Genomic DNA, 12600 nt, shown 5'->3' on the forward strand with positions numbered 1-12600 from the left:
ACCCGTAACGTTGCGATAGTTCGAAAGTGTGAGTACTGTTGCTACGGTTACAGTTAGTTGGTCACAACGGTCAAAGACCTCGACGAAGGACAGATATATACCTGCGTGCGTGGTATTATAAATAAACGGCTATTATATAATACAAGGTGCAGGAATCCACTGTAAGATCTCCATATCAAGGCTTATAACAATCGCAATCAGGCAATTGTTTTCTATACCAACCAATCAGCGAAGTTTAGGAACCGTAAATATTAATTAATAATTAATTAACACAAATTAGACATTTTCTAGTTACTCAACGATTTCTATTATTAATTCTAGAATCGGTGTTTCCACTCGAAAATTAAAATTAGGGACTACACAGAGCTTCTAATGATGCAGGCTTTATTTTGAAACCGAAGAGCGCCTCCACAACGTCCGAATTTCTATTGCATTTGTTGTCATTTACTATACGTGGCAACGATGAGTTACATTTACAGAATACGTATTTCTCTTAATTAGAAACATCCCGCATTACTTATTTAATTATTTACAGATTATATACACGCAGATCTTCTTTCCTCATCACAGCTTAGTGCAGCTCAGATTATCACGGAATATAATTGGCCATTAACAAATATTCTCTTCTCCGATCTATGTTTTTCTTTCCTCGAGCACCAATTCATCTTTAGTCCAGTTGATTTTGCCTATCAAAGGATATTTTCGCCGGAGATCTTCCTTGAATTTGTTTGTTGCATCTGTGTTAAGTGCCGATGTATTTCTCCGCGATGGTGCAAACTGCGAATTGTTATGAGAAACATTTGCTTTTGTACCGTTGAATATAGCGCTTTTCTCAGATCTGTCAGCGGCACTGCTTCCGTCGGCGGCGGTCGGGTCACCAACAACGGAAGCCGCTGTCGATCCTTTGGGCAATTTTTGAACGGCCTGCGTTGCCGAACGTTCGATCAGTTTGATCTTCATTGATGTTGACGAAACGCTCTTCGACACCCGATGCCCAAACACCTTTCGAACGATAAAAGCCTCGCTAAGAACCCAAAATCGATAGCCTTGTAGATAGGCCTCGATGAGCTGGGTCGGCGGCGCGTCGACACCTTTGAATCGCGTGTCCATCCTGAAATGATTAAAATTCGAAAAAACACAAATTGGCGAGTGGAGTGTGCGAGCAGTGCGGCGGAGCACCCCCGGTTGGGGGGGCTTGTTTCAACAAAAAATTGATTATGCTAACCTGGGCAGATCAAGTGGAGCAACATAAGCCTTAAAGAACCTCGGTGTTGGCTGGAATCATAGAAAATAAACCAGGTTGTAAATGTTATTAAAAATAAGACATACATTTTTAATATTATTCTATTGTAGTGCTACATGTTCCTTATCCAGTGTTCAGAACCTATTGAATTGTGCGTCGGCTTCTTTTAAGAGTAATACCATCATTCTATTTATGGTGCTAGTCGAAATCATTTAATTGTATAGTATCTCTTACCTGGTAAGTCAGTGTGATATTTGGACTGCTAGCCCCACCTTTGCCACTAGCTGTTACGGAGTTGCCTTTAAAAGCTGTCCATCGGCAGTACGTGAGTTCGTCATCAGGCATGAGACGATCCTGTGTAACAAGTGCGTCTACAGCAGCTTTAGTTCGGGGCACCTTTAGACTCTGGGAGGCTGCGGGATGTAAACAGTAGAAAATCACGTGTAACGTTTCACAAATGGCGTTTATAATCCTTAACTAAAGCTAATATATATATATATATATATATAGACACATTTTACCAGATTCTGCTCATGACTCACAGATGAAGGTGGGAATAACGTAAATGCACTTATCGCACGTCTGGCCTGATGAGCTTGTCGTACGAAGTCTGGCTAGAAAAGACGCAAGTTCGATATCCAGCCCAGGACGAGGCATGGCACCTAGAGGAAGCGTGAGGCCGATCTGAGCGCCCATACCGCGCCGACAGCTTTGTTGGCCAATATTTCGAAGTTCATTGACGGGTAATGAATCTACGTTCTCTTCTCTTTTCAGTGATTTCGACCGCCGCGAAAGTTGGTACTGCAGAAGTTAAAACAGAAGAAGCAATTTAACAGCCTAATACATTCTTCAGATTCAGGCACATTACTTTCGTTACTTGAACTTGTGGGGCATAAATTTAGGTAGGAGAGCTCTAGGGCCTTTGAAAAATCTATCTTTACGCAAGTGCCGTTGCCAGCTAACAGGTCCTTGAACGAGGAGAATCATAGCACATAATGGATAGGTGGCAAGAAATAAGATTAAGAAATAATAAATTCTTTGTTCTCACCGAAAGAGCCTCACGATACTCTTCACAGGCAAACTTTGAATAAAAGGCTTCATCTTCTTTTTGCTGTAAGTCCTCCGGATGGGCAACGAGAAGATCGAAATTAAAATGGGCTCTTACCCCGCGATGGCATGTACTGAGGTACTGAAGATACTCCAGCACCAAATGAGCTTCACCTAAAAAATTAGCCAGTGCAGTTGATTTTGATCCTTGAGGTGGATATGCAGAAAGTAACCAAGATATTTCTTAAGTGTTTAAGACTTAGGCAACATATTTAAGATAAACGCAACATCGAATTCACCTGGTGCAGCAAAGATAGCCACGGATACAGGTGAAGTTTTCCATAACCAAGAAAGTTCCACTGCATGATGCAAATCACTCAAGGTACCTGAAAGCGCAAAACAGAGCTAAAGTTATTATTACGTATTCGAATAGTTAGGTTAATTACACGTTTTCGATTATTTAGATTAAATGACAAAATAACGTAATTTTAGTTCTTTGTGGCATACTGCATGACGCCCTTTTTTGCATCCCAACCCATTTATACAAGTAAATGCTAAAAATATAGCGAACTTTATTATGACAAGAAAAGTTATAAATAACACAGCTCCATCACAATCTATTTTAGTTTTCCTTGTAGGAAAACTACTTAGTATCCAGTATTGTTTGACGGATTATAAAAGTTGCGCATACTAACTTAGGGTGATGTATTTGATGAGGTAAGAAGATTTGTGTAAGGTATATATTCATACGATTTAAGAAACTGAAGAATATTTATAACTTTTAAATTTTGAAAACTTTTAAATTAAGCGATAACGTTTATAGTTCGACGGTTGTAGGTTTCATTTAAAGATAATCATGATTAAACAGAATTGTGAACGATTTCAGTGAATTGTAAGGTCTCTTAGAGGAGCTAAAAAGTTATAGAGAGCAAAAAGCATGCTTACCATATGCAGCGATACAAACTTGCTGTGGGCTAGTTACAGGGTTTGGTTCATTGAGATCTGTCAGAAGAAGCATCCGCGGCTGTACGTCAGCCTGAAACGTCATTAAAGTTTTAACTCACTAACCGAACTTAGTAAATAAGTAGGGGTGCCGTTGTTATTGGCGTACTATTTGTTTGGCAATATCTTCTAATTTGTTTTAATTCGAACAATATTAACTTTATTATAACGTATTAAACAAGTACTGCACCAAAGCGTAAAAACATAGTCACTCAAACGGTAAGAGTAATGAATAGGAGAAAAGTGAAAATTGTAATTTTTTCATTTTGCACCGCGGTCCGACTCACTGATGTAACCAGCCGTTTTTGTCAGATAGAAAATACGTTTTTAATGTCAAAGATCAATGGGAAAATAGAAGAAAAAACTGATAACAAACTATAACAGAATAGCAGGGTTGCTTGACTGAGGTCGCGCACGCACAACATCCCGAACGTACAAAATCTGGCCTTCAGGTTTCTCATGGCTAACTGCAGCGTAAGTTATTAAGTTAATCTAAATATTAATATAACGCAATAAAATTGCATATTCTGAAGCAGCACAAACAGCTCAGCTTCATTTTAGCAATAGATATTTTAATTATATATATATATATATATATATACATATATTCTCTATGTAACTATATCCTAATGTTTGCACTACTATCATGCACGCGCGAGTCACGGACGCGACGGAGGGTTCAACTTTACTATAGTTCGAGTCCGAGAATTAAGATCATCGACATTTTTTGCAAGAGCGCTCGTTCCAACACCCTGTGTTTACGATGATATGGTACGCTATACATTAGCCATGCTGCACTTCTTAGGATTTCGCGCAACATTCTGTGAAACGCTTTCAATTTACGTATGTATTTTTCGCTTCTTGCCTTAGCAGTCACAAAAATCTGTCTAGGAACATTTTCAATGAAGTAGCGAATATTTCGGCAGATCAAACAATAGTACCTGATGCGGTATACAAAGAACGCAGAACGAGGAACTCAAACCGGCCTGTCAGGTGAAGCGTCCTATGTTTGTTACGTGAACCGAAGCGACGCGATTCAAATTATGTGATTTCTTAGTTGGTTGACACTTTGTACTGGAACAGTGCATATATATCTGCCGCATATAAGCACAAGGGTACCCTTATGCCATATACGAACAGCCACGTTATGAAGCTAAAGTAGGCAGACCTTCAGTGCGAGGCTCTGGAACGGGTCTGGAACAGAGCGTTGTTTGCTTGCTTGCTTGTTTGTTAACGGTCGTTGATACAGAAAAGTGCCGTTTTTGTAGGTAACGAAAAATTTCAACTTGAGTAAGAGTGGGTTGTAACGAGACGGTGCCACCTGCCATTGCGAAGTTGTATCGCTGAAGCGACTGAAGGAAAAGTCTGCTAAACGCAGACTTTCCTGTGACTCTACGCAGGTGATTTGTTTGGGTGTGCATTAAAAACAAAAACTATAGGACTTGGCATCCTATAACTAACGACACAGATGAACGAATGCGGCATTCTGGCGATTAAATCCGATATATCTAAAAAAAAAATTCTGGGAAATTGTGTTCGTTCTGTATCCCAAGGCGACTCCGGGAGTGACACGTTAGGTAAACCACAGCAGTAGAGGCGAGCCTTCGCAATATGAGTTGGTATCGTGGCTGGTATCTGATAACTAATGTCACTGTTCGAAATTTATATATATATATATATATACGATGAAATGCTCCCCATTTGCATGCACACGTTGGCATCTAGCAAGTACATGTGAACATATTCTCGTGGATTACGTATGGTATATAGAATCGTATCTTAGAAGCCTCCTCATTTGTATTTCAACGTTACGTACGTTAAAACGATTATGTCCGTTCATATTGAAGGACATTAAGATTGCTGCATTCCTGGAAAGGGGATATCAACAAATCCACAGGGGTAAGCTACTTCAAGCTACCAAATTATTTTGCAAGGATTCAGGCGCAAGGCGCTTTCAATAAGAGAATTCGTCCATTTTAAGGCCGTAACACATAAATATGGAATATATGTAAAAGGCCAGACGTATAATTTTTTCAAGATGTATTTTTTAACAGTTATGAAGGGAAGGTGGCTTGAGCTTTGGTTCTATGAAATCGAACACATATTGAGTATCTAAAGTATTTCAGAATTTATCATTGTGGTCCGATGGTAGAATGTTACCGTTGATCACAAATTTGATATTCCTCATGCTGGCTCGGTTAATTTTCAAACGTTCGTCCTCAGGAGAACACTCTCCCATTAAACGAAATCAGAAAATATCCCGATATCTATAATGAGATGTTATAATTTCGATGCTTCCACACAAGAAACGTGATAAATATATTATCGGGCTGTTATTGTTTACAATTTCCACTATCTAAGTCAGTTGCAGTGACTCGAATTTCCGAAATCAATGCACTACCTTGTTTCGTCGAAAAAAGGGGATACCGGTGTGATTCATTAGCCTTAACGAGTATTCGTCGTAATCACGGACAGCTTCCTTCAGGGACAAGGCCAAAGCTGCTGTAAAGGCGTATGTTTTTAGTAACGGAAACAAATGTTGCGGATAGACCGTTGGATCATGAAACGACGATGCAAAGAACTTTAACTAAATTGATTTTTGATAAATTGTGCACATATGTTGTAAACGTAAGGCATATCAATTCGTCATTGAAACGAAGATTTTCTTCTATTAGAAACAGCTATTGCGATAGGCAATACCAAGAATACAACGACCGCTGATCGCACGTAACTTTTTATCTTCACATAGTTATAGCAGTTCTGCGTCCTTATTTAGTACTTCCTGTACTGCTTAATTTAACCGAGACAACAAGATGCTTAATTTTTTCTAGCCTGCAGTTGTTTCCACTGAGTAAACCGTTATATATATATATAAATATTGTTTACGTGCGATCTCTTCTACGGTCGATTGTAACATGTCTTTTTTAAGTGTTTAACTATTTGCGTAAATGAATAGTTACCACGTGACCGTGATGACTGAAAAAAACGCAGCCTACTATATGTAAGAACACATACAATAAACAATTGTTCCGCGCGCAATTTTCTCTTAAATAACTGCTACCTCGATTCACAAAGAAGTGGCTGGGATTAGTAATGTTCACATTGTGTATGCCGTCGCGAAAGTGGACGCTTGCCGCATTGCCTCCACGATATCCACCGATTAATGGCCGAGCCGGATGCAATAGGAGAAGAATGAGGATAAACGCGATGAAGACACTAAGAAGTACGGCGGCCTGAGAAACGCTACGCCACAGCATCATACTGTACACTCTTCCCGAACGGTCGTCAACGATCAATCTGCTTGATCACGACATGAAATGAACTGGCAGAATCGAAACGTATTAGTTTTACGATTGCAGCAGTCGTTAAAGTTTGTTGAAGCTGGGGGTTATTTGTTAGTTCGTTATTGGTTAAGACCAAACAAATCAGCCAGAGTTGGTGTTCAAAATTTTTGCGTCGTCCGGGTCTGAAGTTTTGGGAGAGCGTGCATTGTAGGGTTGATAAACGTGTAATTGTGGCTTTTTTAATTTTATTACATTCATGACCTTTAGCATTAATGGTCCCATGTAGTAATGCCATGCAGCGTATAAACACAGTAGTCTGTCTGAACTATTAATATGATGGAGTTTGATAAAAAATCTACGCACTTGTATATCGGATAGATACGTGGGTAAGATATTACTAGATTTTCTGATTTATTTTATTTAATAAGATTTATTATCTGAAACCTGATTTATTCTGTTTAAACAGCAGTAAAATGAGGTCGAACTTATCGTCGGAAAATATGAAAGGCAAGCAGTCTTAGGATGCGCCAAGTCGAAGTAATGGGTTTATACGGAATAGAGCCTTGTTGGGGAGTAGAGGCGGTAGAAACGCTGTGGACCCTTCGTTAAGATAGTTCGAGGACCACATCATTGTAAGACTTCTAGCTGCGATATTATTTCTAATTGTCACTGACTTAAAATCAGGGCTAAATAGAATTTTTGTAAAATTGTAGCGTCGTACACGACACGGCATTTGGCGGTAGGCGTAACACTTTCCGGACTATTGCTCAATAATGGATACCTTTCGAACGCTGCAGTGACTAAATCATAGCTCACTCTGTGTAAGACAAGCGTGAATATTAGCACGTCAGTCATCTGAGCTTATGACTTAGTAATCAACGATTTTTCTATGAAGTGAAGGGCTGAAATTCTGCCTCAATAAGTACATTTTTTTATGCTGAAAAGATGATGTATTCCGTATAAAAAGTTTGCGTTTGCCTAAAGAAACGTAAGTGCATGACGCGATCTACTACGTAAACACAAAAAAAAGTCGACGAAGCGGACGGGACAAATGTTCTAGGCAGCGTAATAACAAGTAAGCATTATGTATGTGAACTATGTGATTTAACGTTTTACTCCGATTTGATTGTTTCTGTCCTATCCCGAATCCTAATATAGAAATTGGTGGACTCGAGTGGCGGGCCAGGGCCTTAATCAACTTCATATACTGTATATAGCCAATTCTTGGGAAGATGCGGTACTGTTGAAACATACTGATTTAAAGCCTTACCTACGCCAAGTCAAGGGCACTTATAATTCTCACCACTGATTCCATTTTTAAAATATCATATATTACCTTACAACTGATCGATTGGGATATATTTGATTAATAATATTACCCCCTTATAACGGTAAATGACATTAAAATGCAGATTTTTTTGGCTCATGGCTGTCGTCCGTGCTAATTGCTATCATCTACCGGTAGGAAAAGCACATAGACTTTTCAAATATTCCGATCATTTAACGACTTTCCGTGTCACATTTGATAAATCTGACTACACATAGATGGCAGACGTGAAGCATGCGGGTCTTCTGGATGATCTAGCCCTGTACACAGAGCAGTGTGTCGCCCAAACCGTGAATTACAGTGTGACCTATTCAGCATAATAATACGTCGATTCTGAGCTCGTACCCTGATCCATCCGTGTGTCTGATAGACCACATGCTCTACCCAACGAGAGACACTCGTCTTTAAAAGGATATGGCAACCGTTGTTACGTTTTACGCGGAAAAAATCGCTTGAGCATCGTGAGAATCTAGACAGGATTTTTTCGAAGTGAATTTGTTGTTCAAGGAAAATGACGCGGTGCGTACAAACGCATCAATCTTATGTACGACACATTTTGTTCCTATTTTTATTTACCTAGGCTTTCTTCGAAAGGTGTTATGGTCACTTATTCAAAATTGGAGCCAAGGCGCATGATAACTCAAGGCTGTACCGATGCTGTCAGCGAAACTGCAACTATAGATCAGGAACTGTAAAAGGACAATATTATTCATACAAATATTCTCCGCTCATATTTGAATTGGACCTCGAACGCGACAGTAGGACACGGGTACTAGGCTATTAAAGTGCTAAGGAAGCGGTGCAATTTTGGTAAATTTAATTGATTCCACAAAGATTTCTGATAGTTTACTTTAATCTGACACAATCAGCGACAGACGAAAGTTAGCGCTTTAGTCTGACGCTAAAAATCTAATCCCCATTTTGAATCGAAAAGTCAAGTTATTTTAAACCAAATAACGTTATTTTCCCCGAAAGCGTCATTTATAGAAATGTACCCTATTTAGTTAATATATGTACGCTGTTCGCGTATATTGGCTACAGCTTGAGCGAATTTCTACCGCTGATAATCGTTTAGATCATTAGCTCTAAGATTTCCAATTGAAAACCTGAAAGCCTGCAGCGACATGCCAAAGCAGAAATAGTTTTTTTTCTTTCGAATTTTGACACATGAACATACGAAAAGCCAATCTAGAATTGGCCCCTGTTGAAGTCGCCGATTCTAGCTAGATGGCACAAAACAAAGGTTGGGCAAAATGGGCAGGACGTGTATTGGCAATTTCCGCTTTGTGCTTTTATGACAGCGTAGCAAGGCTGCTCACTTAGTGGGGTTATAAATTGGTACTATAAGAGCATTCCGTTACGTCCAGAACGTTGCTGAGAATTACAGTCGTGCATCTGGGAAATAAGGTTACTGTTACCTATCGTACGTACCTATTTAGCCCTGTTGTGTGTTCCTTCTCGATGCTTAAAGTATCGACAGTTTTCTTCGAGCCTTCTCCAGCGCCACATGAATAGATAGTCCAACTTTTTTAGCGGCCTCTATAGTTCTGTTAACGCGGAAAGCGAATTTCTAAATAGCCAGAGTTCTCTTCCAGGCTAAAAATGAAAACTATGAAGAATCTCATTTGAATACCACACAACGACATGCACTCACATGCAGGCTGTTGTCTTCTGTGAAGCATTGATGCCACCGACTACACATCTCGTCCTATGGATTTATAGGTAAGCTGGTAACTGCGACCGCCTGCCGATAATAATATCCATGGAAACAATCCCGACGAGTAGAGAAAATATCATATGTCCTTGACTGCAAACGCAGGTAAATGCCCGAAAAAGACACAAAGGTCATAAAAACAAGATAAATTGCATATGATTTCAGTTTTTAGAAACAGGGCTGGCGATAGTACGGCCATAAAAATTCTTATGGGTTGCGTTGCCTTTTGACTCGTTTCTAATGGTTCCTTTTGGTTGAAGAAAAAAATATGATCTTTTCTAAACATACGAGCGAAGAACGGACGGAGTCAGATTAATCGAACTCCGCCCGAGCCTTCTAGTGTTGGGCGAATGAATGACACAGTGCAAAGACTAGTCAGCTTATGCTCCAAAAATACGTGGAGAAAAACAACTGTTAACGAGTCTGCGATCTCTCAACTATCTTTCAATTTGGCATTGTGTTACTGATTTAACAAACTTCGAAACAAAAAAAAAATTATTTTAGCGTCGGTCGTATACCGCATTTTTTTAGGTAATTTTCATTTCATTTCATTCATATATAAGTGTAATTTTGTTCATCTAGAAAAAAATCAGTAGAAAAATATTCGTAGTAAATACGGCGAACGAAACAAGTTTTCGATTAGAACGGCCCCATGCATGGGAGCTGAATATTACTAAAGCGATTGCAGGCCTGTTCTAGGTATCTAAAAGATGGAAAAAGGTCCAAACTGGAGATTTTTTTGCGTAGCTCAGTGTTCCCGTTAGACGCACTCTGTTGCAGAATGGCTCCATACGACTTGCACACAAATGAGTTGTGGTCGTTAAGCGGTATGTTGTTTGATGCTCGTGCAGCGTATGCGTGTCCTGGCCCTTAAGAGCTCCAGTTCATTGCCGTTCAAAAATGAAGCTATATTAAAAACAATACGAGAGGTGAACTGAAAAAATGAATTCGTACTTTGCAAACCTTCCAATTCTAAAGAAACAAAGCATGTCCTGAAAGGTTTTCAATTCACGTCCTGCCTTATGAGCAGAAAAGGAAGCACGTTTAAGAAACACACCAGGGATTAAAGTTAACATAGTATATAAAAAAAAAAAAATTGTGGGGTATAGGAGATGATTAAGCAATAACTATGCCGTGTCGACAGTTCTATACCATTTTTAAACAACATTAGTATTCGACTTCAGATCGTATCGTTATACTTAATGAGTAAGCTATATCCACAGGTAGTATCTTGGGGTGTTCACTTCTGGTCGAATAGTTGCCCCATAATGCCTTCACATTTCTGTATCGTTCACCATCACAATCATAAATACTATCCGTCATAAACATCAAAGAGAGGCACTACTCGCACGGCGTTCAATATCATCACACAAATCATATGATATTCGGCCGCGATAAACATTGAAACTTTTGTTTGCACCGGTTGGCTAAAATCTTCGTTCCATATGTCAATTTTCCCTCTCGGTCACCTGTTACAGGCTTCACAAGATCGAATTGCTATCTATCTCTTTATCAACATCTATGCACGTCGAAGCGTGGACAAATCTCACAATTGCTCAATGAGATAGGTGACTCAAATCTTGTCCTTCTTTCCGTGTGTGTCTCGTTCTAAATCGCTTAAGTTGATGAAGTAAGGATTCCTTCGTGTGTTTCTTCTAGGCAATATGTTCTGTGCTATAACAGTTACACTGCACGCCAGACAAATATTGCTAAATGTAATACTGCAAAGCAGGGGAGTCTTCACCGCGTTCAGTCATGGACACGGCTCGAAGGCATAGCGCGTCTACCCCATCAGTGTACACGGCTCCTGGTCGAATCAGAGACGCCTGGGGACGATGGCTGGCTGACTGACTGACTGACTGACTGGCTGGCTGGCTGGCTGGCTGGCTAGTTGGTTATCTTTTGCGGACCGTCATTTACTGCCGCCAGATGCCACGCTGAATGCCATCATTAAGCAAGCGGTACAACACGCGAGGCTCCTGGATAGCTCAGTGTGGGTGAGAGTCGTGCAACTACCTGCGCCAGCTTAGCTGGGCGGCGTTCGATTTCACGCAGTTCAGCCATCACCGCGGAGTCGCCGCCACTACGATCGCTGCCATCGAAGTGGGAGGTAAAAGGGGACAAGGACCCCCGGCTCCTCAGCTTTCCGTTGCTTCTGTTAACAGCGGCCAAGCAACAGTAGCAGCTATACAGCAAAGCTGTTTTCAGCTTTTTGCTTACAATAGCAGCGATCAGCGATGGCGGGGGGGAGTATCTGATATAATAAAAGAATTTTTTTTTAAGTAAGTAATTTGCACTAGCCGACCCGCCGCTGAGCCACCCTTATCCGATCCAATCTAGTACTATCTGTTTGATAAAAAGAAGATTACTATCGCTTCCATTAGTAACATTTTCGGTAGTTGTGGTCAGTAACATTTGAACAGGAACACCTTTATATATTGAACGGATGTATTATGGTTACGCTATGTCACCTTGTAACATTATGTTCTCGCTGGGATGCTATAAAGTTCAATCGGCTATGGATGACGATGTATTGACTGTAAAAGCTCGAGAAGTTTGTTATTTATTTTATCATTGTTCATGCCGAGTTGCCAGCTATCGCTCCGAAGTGGATTGAGGCCGCAAGTATGAAGTCTATGAGAACTTTTTCCGCGAGCATATTCAATGACAGACGCTGAACTTGTTTATGCTTAAACTAGCCACTTTTCAATGACCGAATTCAACAATTCACTGCGTACACATAGTCGACATTTCTCCCCTCTTTAATTTACTGCGGAAGAGCAATTGAAGCCCGCACCAAACGGGTCTTAGAAATACGGGAAGGGATTGGACATCAACCGCAAAACTGGTCTCTCGTTTACGACACAAGTAAAAGTATGAGTAAAACATCGCAATCCCACACTATTTTATCAACTATTATCGTTATATGTACTGTTGCATATGTATATAATAAACCTAAAAAGTGTTTAGCACAGTTACTGTT

At 40.0% G+C, this 12600-nt stretch overlaps 1 protein-coding gene across 8 annotated transcripts; it reads right to left on the minus strand.

Annotated features, from left to right (window-relative positions):
- Positions 1–367: 367 nt before the first annotated feature.
- Positions 368–11548, minus strand: LOC111260182 (beta-1,4-glucuronyltransferase 1). Of its 8 annotated transcripts, XM_022832752.2 has the most exons (12): positions 11168–11548; positions 9558–9710; positions 9335–9450; positions 6351–6614; positions 5694–5794; positions 3236–3326; positions 2590–2676; positions 2292–2464; positions 1786–2044; positions 1478–1656; positions 1226–1275; positions 368–1111 (listed from the first exon to the last, which is right to left on the minus strand). In XM_022832752.2, exons 4-12 carry the CDS (start codon positions 6550–6552, stop codon positions 634–636), a joined length of 1620 nt encoding a protein of 539 aa, XP_022688487.1. In that variant the 5' UTR covers positions 6553–6614; positions 9335–9450; positions 9558–9710; positions 11168–11548; the 3' UTR covers positions 368–633. The 8 variants fall into 8 exon arrangements, with proteins under 8 accessions (XP_022688487.1, XP_022688490.1, XP_022688489.1 ...); XM_022832755.2 differs by having other exon boundaries at positions 5694–5791; positions 6354–6614; positions 9335–9710; XM_022832754.2 differs by having other exon boundaries at positions 6354–6614; positions 9335–9710.
- Positions 11549–12600: the final 1052 nt, after the last annotated feature.

Source organism: Varroa jacobsoni, unplaced genomic scaffold, assembly GCF_002532875.2.
Source record: "Varroa jacobsoni isolate VJ856 unplaced genomic scaffold, vjacob_1.0 scaffold_408, whole genome shotgun sequence".
Lineage (NCBI taxonomy): Eukaryota > Metazoa > Arthropoda > Arachnida > Mesostigmata > Varroidae > Varroa > Varroa jacobsoni.

Excerpts from the sequence above, each read along its gene's own strand:
- LOC111260182 (XM_022832752.2), bottom strand. The coding sequence starts at position 6,552 with ATGATGCTGTGGCGTAGCGTTTCTCAGGCCGCCGTACTTCTTAGTGTC. Across the intron at positions 1,276-1,477 it reads ATATCACACTGACTTACCAG|CCAACACCGAGGTTCTTTAA; the intron begins GTAAGAGATACT and ends CTATGATTCCAG. Across the intron at positions 1,112-1,225 it reads GCTCCACTTGATCTGCCCAG|GATGGACACGCGATTCAAAG; the intron begins GTTAGCATAATC and ends TAATCATTTCAG.